The sequence below is a fragment of the Chrysochloris asiatica genome, unplaced genomic scaffold (assembly GCF_000296735.1).
Source record: "Chrysochloris asiatica unplaced genomic scaffold, ChrAsi1.0 scaffold00017, whole genome shotgun sequence".
Taxonomy (NCBI): Eukaryota; Metazoa; Chordata; class Mammalia; order Afrosoricida; family Chrysochloridae; genus Chrysochloris; species Chrysochloris asiatica.
In genome coordinates, this window is record NW_006408535.1 from 17,695,092 (window position 1) to 17,705,594 (window position 10,503).

Here is a 10,503-nt window from a genome sequence, read left to right on the forward strand (position 1 = left end):
TTTTTTTTTTCCTCCCTCTTCTTTCTTCTCCTGGTTGAGTTCTGATCATCCATTCATCGGGGCCAGGTCATGTGGGTACCATCTGCAGGTGTGGGTGTTCTTGTGCGTATGCCCTTTCTTCCTATCAGCTGGTAGCTTTACTCTCCACTCTAGTCCTCTGTGGCCACGCCGCTGACTATGGGCCCAGATCTCCCCACACTGCTGGCCAATCATGTCCCCTTCTGGGTCCACAGAAGCCCACAGAACATTGATTGTAGGGCTTTGCTTGCTGCCTCATTGCTGCTTTTACCTACTTCCCCCTATCGGCGATGCATGTGGTCACCAATCAGGGCGTGTATTTCCGTTGAGTCTTAGTATTGGAAGGGGGTTTGCATTAAGGGGACCCGACCACTTGTCTTGATGTTTACTGGGCAAGCATAGAATAAGTATTATGTTTTATATTCTAAAAATATGTCTTTTTATATTTTCAGAATAAGTATGCCATTGAGTTGGTTTAGACTCATAGCTACCCTGTATAGGGTTTCAAAGGAATGGCTGCTGAGTTTGAACTGCTGACCTTGTGGTTCAAACCAACCTTACAGTCCAGTGCTTTATCCTGTAGCTCTACATCAGGACTCCAGAATAAGTGTAATGTTGTATAAACATATAAGTATACTGACAGGACCTCCTGGAGGAAATATGAGAGGGTTTCAAAAAGATCATAGAATTTTTTCACAAACTTTTTGAAGCTCCTTGGTACTATCATGTGTTCTTATAAAGGTTTTTTTTTTTTTTTAATATTTCAATTATTTAAATCTTCATTATGGTATATACTGTCTTGGAATAAAGAGGATTGAATCAAATGTTTTCCATTAGCTAGTAGGTATTGTACATTTCATTAGTAGCTTAAATAAATTGCTAGCAGATGAAATTCTTGGCAGTACCAAAATTGAATACTGGAACATAGCTTTGAGTACCCAGAATATTATTGTTGTGAAGTGCTGTTGAGTTGGTTCCGACCCATAGTGACCCTGTTTCCAAGGAGCAGCTGGTGAGCTTGAACCACTGACCTTGCAGTTCATACAACTTTGCAGTCTGACACCTTAGGCCACAGTGCCACACCAGGACTCCTCAGTACCCAGAATAGTCTTAAAGCAGATGTTAAGAAAGTTACCATTTAAAATGTAGTTGTTTTCCTCTGTAAGTTACTTTTTTTTGTTTACCATTTTCTTTCTTTTTAAAATCATGGTAAAATGATGCATATTTAATTGGACAATTCAGTACTTTTAAGTACATTTACAGTGTTATACAATCCCCACCACCATCTATTTTGGTAATTTTCTCATCACCCCATAGAGAAACACTGCACTCATTAAACAGTAACTCCATTCTCACTTCCTCCAACCTTTAATGTACTTTCTTTCTCTAGAAATTTCCCTTTTCTAGGTATTTCATATAAATAGAATCATACAGTATTTGCTCTTTTGTGTCTCACTTATTTTACTAAAGCATACTGTTGTCAAAGTTCACCCATGTTGTAGCATTTATCAGAATTTAATTTCTTTTCAAGAGGATGAGTCAAAAGTATTGCTACTAGTGTTGCAGCGTGTACATGCAAGACTTTATTCCAAATAAAACATGTTTAAACATATGTGTTTGATCAGTGTAGCTTCAGACAAGTTCTGTCAGTAATACATTTATCTTGGATTTGTTAGGGTGTCTTCAAAAAACAGTCCAAACAAAAGAATGGCTTCTGAGGGTGACTACCATGCCAGTTCTATTCAAGCAAGGAGCTCAGCTGAGAAGGTTTATGACTATGTTTGGGGATTTCCAGGGGATCATCTTGATAAGATTATTTTCAAGGACACAGCATGATCATAGGGACTTATGCAGTCTGGAGTTTTAAGAAATTTGATGAGAAAAGTTAGGCCAAGGAATTTTTTTCCATCACTACAATGTGCTTTAAAAGGAGTATGATTTGAGTCCCTTGAGAATTCCCAAACTGCCATTTTGACGTGGTGTAAATTGAAGAGGCCAGAGCTCTTCTGGAATGGTTACACAGAGGGAAACACCAGTTTCATAAGTATATTGATCCTTCTGTTGTTATTCAGTACTGTGGAATTGGTTCCGACTCATAGTGACTCTGCACAGGGTTTCCGAGGCTGTAAATCTTTACGGGAGCAGAAAGCCTCATCTTCCTCCTATAGAACCGCTGGTAGTTTCGAACTGCTGACCTTGTAGTTGGCAGTCCAACTTGTAACCACTTTGCTAGGCTATTTTGGAGAAACTATAACTTCACATTTTAATGTTTTTGTTTAATAAAGGTTTCTGTGATTTTATAACATTTTAAAATTTGCATTTTGATTATTGGATAATAATTCATTGTATGTATATAGTACACTTTGTTGATACACCTTTGGGTTGTTTATATCTTTTGGCTATTGTGAATAATGTTGCAGTGAACATTGGTGTACAAGCGTCTGAGTTCATGCTTTCATTTCTTTGGATATAGTTGGATTGGATTTGTTGGACTATTTGTTAGTTCTGTGTTTGGGAACTTTTTTGGGAACTGCCAAACTTTTCTACAACAGCTGCCATGGTTTTACAGACCCACCAGCAATAAATATAACAACATTCCAGTAACTCTGTGTTCTTGCCAACAGTTGTTTTCTGATTTCTTGATATTACCCATCATACTTGGTGTGAGATGGTATCTTATTAGGGTCTAGATTGGCACCATGCCAGAAATAGTAGTACATTAAATTATTAACATATGCTATTCTGGTAGCGTAGTGGTTTCAAATCGGGCTGCTAATCTCAAGGTCAGCCGTTTGACTCTACTAGCTGTTTTAAGCTCATCGTTCTGATGATGATTTCTGCTCCCATAAAGATTTACAGCCTTGGAAACCCTGTACAGGGTTGCTATGAGTCGGAACCGACTCGACAGCACTTAACAACAAAACAACATACCTTCCAGAAATTGTAGTACATTAAACTATTAACATATGCTATACATGGAGCCCTGGTATGGCACTATAGGATAAACACTGGACTGCAGAGTTGATTTGAACCTCAAGGTTGGTGGCTGAAACCCACCAGCCACTCCTTGGAAACCCTGTACAGCCTGACTCCATGACACTTACCAGCAACCTACCTACATATAGATTTTTTTCTATTTCAGAGCAATAGTGTGGTTACAAAACCGACGTGAAGCCACTGTGGAACGTACTAGATCCACAAGCAGTATACGGAGAGATGATCCTGGAGAGTTTCGAGTTGGTCGTCTCAAGCATGAAAGAGTAAAAGTTCCACGTGGTGAATCATTAATGGAATGGGCTGAGAATGTTATGCAAATACATGCAGATCGGAAATCAGTTCTTGAGGTACTTCATATAAAGCTTCTTTTCTATGAAGTAATGATGAAAACCAGGCATTCTTTTATTTCCACTATGGAGAAACTGTAGTAGATCAAAGTGAAGAGGCACCTCTCTGTTTGCTATGCAGAGGCCTTCTCTGACAGAATCTTTCATAAGAGGGTGTGGTGTATACCTATATCCTTATGGGTTAGGATCTTGTGATTTTCATGAGCAAGGAAGAATGTCTGACTCTCACGGTGGGAAAGATACTTGGTGTATATGAAGGACAATGTCCTGTTTCTTAACAGAGCCTAGACTGAATTAGTAATTCCTTTCTGTACACTAAATTTTACTCTTAATATTAAGCTATGCTAGTGTTGTTGTAAGGAGTCCTGGTGTGGGGTGGTGGGTTAATGTGTCAGACTGCCAAGCTGTTTAAACTGCAAGGTCAGTGCTTTAAGCTCCCCTGCTGCTCCTCGGAAACCCTATACACAGGTTCGCTATGGCTCTGAACTGACTCTAAAGCACTTAACAACAAGAACAGCAGTGTTGTTGTAAAGTGCTGTCATGTCAGTTCTAACCCATAGCAACCCTGTATAGGATTCTGAGGAGTGGCTGGAGTGACTGTCCTTGCTGTCGAATGCATTATCATACAGCAGCACACCGAGAGTCCAGTCTGAATAATTATTCTTTATTATACCCTAAATCTTACTCTTATACTAAGATATGCTAACAGATACCTGCAAAGGATTGTTTGCTTAAATTGTGTTCACTGTTATGTCACTGATGTATTTTTAAGAGAGAATACAGTAAATGGCAGCATAAAATTCAGAGTATTTAATGTAGTCATATTGTGGGCATTGTTAATTATTTTACAAAGTATGCAATTCATAGGGAACTATGGAAGAAGTACCCTTCCTATCACAGGTTTGAACCACCTGGTCACGAACAGGTCCTGTGTCCCTTTTTGCTTAGGCATGTAGAGAAAAGTACGAGGCTTTGTGATCTTTACTTTCGTTTATCTTATTCTTCCTGCTTCAAAAAGTTCAGGGAAATGGAATGAAAAGATAATGAAATTTTTCCACCCGCTTTTTGAAGTTCCTTCATATTCTTCTAGCCTAGATAATGCTGATATTTGGTTTTTAAAAATAATTTTTTAACCATGCACTATAATTATATTTTTGGTAAGCTACCTCAAATCAGTTTTGGAACAAGGTAGAGAATGGGTTGAAGGCTTGAAACTGATTGCCTAAAGTCACAGACAAGTGGAAGAACTTATGCTTAAGTGTCACGTAGACACACCATTTGCCGTTCCTATGGAGATAATGATTTGTTTAACAGAGCTGTTGTTGGAAGTAAATGATCAGCACAGTCCTTAGGCGTGTAACAATGTACAAAAAAATACTCTTTTCTCTTTGGTAAAAGTAGAAAAAAAAATCCCATTTTGCTTTAATACACTAATGTGCCTCTAATTTTATTTATTTATTTTTAAGGTATATTGTTGAGTGAAATTTAATGGGTTTCTTAAGAATTGAGATGATGGTTTCTTTATGCATATTTTAGGTTGAATTTTTAGGTGAAGAAGGAACTGGCTTAGGACCCACCTTAGAGTTTTATGCTCTAGTAGCAGCCGAATTCCAAAGAACTGATTTGGGAGCTTGGCTTTGTGATGATAACTTTCCTGATGATGAATCTCGCCATGTAAGATTAATTTTTCATTTTCTAGTTTGTGTGTGACTCTGTTATTGGAAAGTGTTAAAAATGGGTTATGCTCTCATTATAAAAGGTTGTGGTTTTTTTACTTTTGTTTTTATTATTGAATACTCTTGATATTTAAAAAATATTTCTAAATGATAAAATTATAGCCACCACAAACTTTAATAAAATAGATATAAAAATACGAAGTAATCTTTATTGTTAATAATTCCCCCTTAGAATAAGATAATAATAGACATGGTTAGTGTGTATTTACTGTCCCTTGTGTAATTTGATTTTCATTTTCATCTTTTAAAAAAAATAGGTGGATCTCGGAGGTGGACTGAAACCTCCTGGATACTATGTGCAGAGATCATGTGGACTCTTCACGGCACCTTTTCCACAAGACAGTGATGAGCTTGAAAGAATTACAAAACTCTTTCATTTTCTTGGAATTTTCTTGGCCAAGTGTATTCAAGACAATAGACTTGTGGACTTACCTGTATCTAAACCTTTCTTTAAACTCATGTGCATGGGTGACATTAAAAGCAATATGAGTAAACTAATTTATGAGTCACGAGGTGACAGAGATTTACACTGTACAGAAAGTCAGTCTGAAGCTTCTACAGAGGAAGGCCATGATTCACTCTCAGTCGGAAGCTTTGAAGAGGATTCAAAATCAGAGTTTATTCTTGATCCTCCCAAACCAAAACCACCAGCCTGGTTCAGTGGAATTCTAACTTGGGAAGACTTTGAACTAGTAAACCCACACAGAGCCAGATTTTTAAAAGAAATGAAAGACCTTGCTATCAAGAGACGCCAGATTTTAAGCAACAAAGGTCTTTCTGAAGATGAGAAAAACACAAAGTTACAGGAACTAGTGCTGAAGAATCCATCAGGTTCTGGACCTCCACTTAGCATAGAGGACTTAGGGTAAGGTTTATAAATAAATACATTGGTTAACTTAATGGATGAGTAAATTCAGCTTTTGTGTCCTTAGCTGCACTAATTTGTAAAATACTACACTATAGGAAATGTTTATTTTCTATTTAGACCTTTGGTTTGTTGTTAATATTACAATGGTAATACTATCAGAGTACAGTTCATTAATCCTCAAATCCTCTGGAAGATTGATTTATCAAGTGTGATAAGTATCCAAAGGTGCTTCAAAAAGTTTGTGGAAAAATCCATTATCTTTTCATTCCATTTTCTCTATACAATGTAGGAAGGCCCCCTTGCATAACAGCCGGTGTAGAAAGTTTTAAAGTCAATAATATTTTGACATGTGCATTAGGAAATACATATTGCCTAATTGGCAGAGCTCAAAAATAGTTTGTATATAAGCATTATTTCCACTGGGATGATACTGATCTTTTCATAAAATTCTGTTCCTGTATGTACATGTAATTATTATACTTTCAGAAAATTTTCCTGTAATTTGAGTTTAATTTAAAGCTTTCTTCTTTACTTGCTGACTTGTTAGGAAGTTGTCTTGGTAAAGGGTTATGTTTTATAGACCAAAAGCTACTATCAAGTTGATTGTTATACCTAGTGACATTATAGGACACCAGGTTTCCAAGATTATCAGTTTTTAAGATTGTCATCTTTTCTCCCATAGAAGGCTTGTGAGGCTTAACCACTATGCCACCAGGGTTCCATATGTATTAGAAGTTTGATTCCACACCCCCTCTCCCAATTTGGAAACAGCATGAATAACTTTAATGAAGCAATATTTTCCTGTGTCAGAAAAATACTGTAAAAATGTTGCTGTCATAATTTATTGCAGAAGTCTCAGTTCATTCATTTTGTGCAGTAAGGGAGAAATGAAACATGGAAAGGTGGTTGGTTAATGAAGATGACATTCAGTCTTTGCAAAGCTTAACAGGTTTGGAAACAGTTGGCCTAATAGTTCTTTTGCAGAAGGTTTTGTATTACAAAGTCCTTATACTTAGAACTAAGCTGATGTACTAATTTTGTTGGGGGTGGAGAGTGTCATTGATTTAGCAGCAAGGTTATAAAATTTAGACACTAGTACTAATAGAATTGCCAGTAAATCTCATCCCTTTTCGGTTTTACCAGTTTAAATTTCCAGTTCTGCCCGTCTTCAAGAATATATGGTTTTACAGCCGTGGATCTCAAACCAAGTGGTGAAGATGAGGTAAAGACTTTGTTTTTGATATAGCTGTACAAGTTCAGAAAGCCACTTATATTAGGCACTGCTGAAATATTTCTGGTTATTTACATGTTGGCATACTTTCTTTGCAGATGATAACAATGGATAATGTGGAAGAATATGTGGATTTGATGTTTGACTTTTGCATGCATACAGGTATTCAGAAACAAATGGAAGCTTTCAGAGGTAATTTTAAAGGATCTTTATCTTAAATCCCTTTCCTTTTACTTTGAGACAATTAAAATTAAAGTCTAGAGTCACTGATAATGTCTAGACTTGCCACTTGTTTGGTCTTTAGGTAGATAGTATGGTCCCAGGGTACTCAGAATGGGTTGGAACTTGCTCAAACTGTAGCATTTGTGCCCTCTGCTTGCTCCTATTGATTTCTTCCTCTGGTTACATACCATCCACATTGCAAGATTAGAATGAAACTTGAGTTCCTAATATAGGTAAAACTGGAAGCAAAAATTACTAGACTGTGTCAGTAGTTCCAAAAATAAGAATACATCTTTGACTAGCTTGTATCACACAAAGAGATGGTGTGCTCCATGTTGGGTAAATACTAAGGATTTGGCTACTTGGACTACAGTGTGTGGTATTCTGTTCTCAAAACCCTTGCACACATTTTAATAAAAACTATTTTAATTTATTCAAGCATTTATGGATGTTTTATTTTTGTTCTCCATTTAGTTGATAATGAACATTCTGAATTGAACTTTGGTAATTTTTGAATCATAACTTAGAAACTGAGTTTTGTGTTGATTTTGTTCTTGCTGTTTGTATTACGTAGATGGTTTCAATAAAGTTTTTCCAATGGAGAAATTAAGTTCCTTTAGCCATGAAGAAGTACAGATGATTCTCTGTGGGAACCAGTCACCATCCTGGGCAGCTGAGGATATTATCAATTACACAGAACCTAAGCTGGGATATACACGTGACAGGTATGCATTGATATTTTCTAAGAATAACAAAATTAGTTATATTATTTAAAGAAGGATAACTCAGTGGATTATATTCTTAAAATAAATGAAAGAGCAGATTGTTGTTGTTACGTGTCGAGTCAGTTCCGACCTTGTGTTGGGTTTCTGAGGAGTGGCTGCTGAGGTTGAACTGCTGACCTTGTGGTTCAAACTGACCTTATGATTGAGTATTCATCTTATAGTGCATGTTTCACAATTATCAACATACAAATGAATGGATCCATTGATAATGTGAGAGTGCACAAAAACACAGCTGAATCTTGGTTGATGTTAATATTCCTTTCTCAGTTTGTTTTAGTTGCTGACTATTTTAAAAAATAAGGTACATTAGGATATATTGCTTGTATTTACCTTTTAATTTTCAAATTATCACTAATTTATAGGAAAGTTGAAAGAGTTCACCTATGTTTTTTACCCAGGTCTATCCATATGCAAAAATTTCCCACATTTCCCTTATAGTATTGCATTCTATCTGTTGTTGTTAAGTGTAGTTGAGTTAGTTCTGACTCATAGTGACCCTAAACAGGGTTTCCAAGCAGCTGCTGGTGAGTTTGAACCACCGACCTTGTGGTTCAAACCAACATTGCAGTCCAGTGCTTTATCCCACAGCACCATACGAGGACTCCATATGTATATATATACACATAATTTATATATGTATAAAAGTATATACATATATAATTTTAAAATAGGACTTTTAAGCAGCTAGCAGAATAGAAGATACTTCTTGAAAGAAAGACCGACAGGAAAAATACAAAACAATATAGGCAGTCTGACTGTTACTATAAGAACAAGCAACATGCTTGCCCAGGAAACATCAAGGCAAGTGGTCGGGTCCCCTCAGTGCAAACCCCCTTCCAAGACTAAGACTCAATGGGAATACACACTCAGATTGGTGACCACGTTTGTCACCGATAAGGGAAAGTGAGGGAAAAACAGCAATGAAGCTGTGAGCTAAGCCCTACAACGTTCAATAGACTCCTGTGAACCCGGGTGGAGACCTGGTTGGCCAGCAGTGTGGCAAGACCTGGAGACTCTTGGGCCCAGAGTCAGTGACATAGCCACAGAGGACTAGAGTGGAGAGTGAAGCGTCCAACTGATAAGGAGAGAGGGCATATGCATAAGAACACCCACACTTGCAGATAATAACCACTTGACCTGGCTTCAAAGTCTGGATGATCAGAGCTCAACCAGAAGAAGAAAGAAGAGGAAAAAAAGAGTAATCTGATACAATTTGATGAACCTGACCTACACCTATGGGTGCAGTAGCTCAAAAGAGGGAACAAATCTTTACAGCAAGGATCATTCCCACCCCCTCAATACACAGAGTAGACAGGGATGGGCAACTTGGACATTGGCTACCCAAAAAGGGGGGATGGCTACAAAGGCAAGACGTGACTGTCTTACAAGCTTTCAAGAGGGAGCCTAGATCCAGAGGGCGTGGAGGAAGGCAGAATCTCCACTGAGTAGTATCCAATCTGTCTGGGCAGGGCTGATCAAAGGAGATGCGGTTGTCTCCTGTGATACAATAGTGAATAATTGTTATCAGGACTGATTGTGAGGGTTGGAAATGTAAAGGTAGATGTTTTTTAACAAAAGGAGGGGAGTGACTGACTTTGAAGTCTAGGAGCGGAGGTCCCTGGGACCATCAAGGGAGAAGAGCGGATAGCGGGACCCTACCCAGAGAAGCAGTGATACCAGAGATGGAGCAGCTGGGGACTTTAGACCCAGAGAGGGAGAGAGGCTGTGTGCTGACGACTTGTGGGGGGGTGGGGGCGGAGGGTGCAGGCTTGAAGGGTATATACCCTTTGGTTGGTTGATGATGCAAGGAAGGGATTTTAACCATGGCAATGAAACGATATACAATAGGATGAATATAAAGCTAATGTTCTCCCATGTAAACTATTACATAATTCACAATAAAACATTAAATTATACTTATATATAACTTTTCGTTGTGAACTAAGTGAAGGTTTACAGACAAGATAATAATCTGTTTTACACTGAACAAAATCATGTACTTTTGGATCTCAGTGATTGCATTTTCTTGTCCATGCAACAGTTATCCCCCATCCTCATGTGGTTTGTTTCCATTCCACCCAGCTTCCCATCCCTTCTCAAAGTAGTCCTTAGATAAATGTTGTCCTTTTGATTTTGAATGATAGACCATTTCCTAAGTGTTGCCCTTGCCTATATACATATCTACTGCTTGACTGAAAATTGGACTATGAGGGTAAGTTCCTTTTTAGACCTGAAGGGTGGTCAAGGGCCATAGTGTCTGGTTTCCTCCAGTCTCTTCCTGACCGGTAAGCCCGGTTTT

The 10,503-nt window shown here is 37.8% G+C and overlaps 1 protein-coding gene across 1 annotated transcript in view; it reads left to right on the forward strand.

The window, feature by feature from the left end:
- The window catches only part of HECTD1 (HECT domain containing E3 ubiquitin protein ligase 1), a 117,540-nt gene that overhangs the window by 103,744 nt on the left and 3,293 nt on the right, over nucleotides 1-10,503 (forward strand). Inside the window, exons 35-40 of the mRNA XM_006835365.1 lie at nucleotides 3,161-3,362; nucleotides 4,899-5,036; nucleotides 5,356-5,963; nucleotides 7,110-7,188; nucleotides 7,296-7,389; nucleotides 7,994-8,144. Of these exons, the coding sequence (XP_006835428.1) occupies nucleotides 3,161-3,362; nucleotides 4,899-5,036; nucleotides 5,356-5,963; nucleotides 7,110-7,188; nucleotides 7,296-7,389; nucleotides 7,994-8,144 (1,272 nt within the window). The remainder of the gene's footprint in view (nucleotides 1-3,160; nucleotides 3,363-4,898; nucleotides 5,037-5,355; nucleotides 5,964-7,109; nucleotides 7,189-7,295; nucleotides 7,390-7,993; nucleotides 8,145-10,503) is intronic.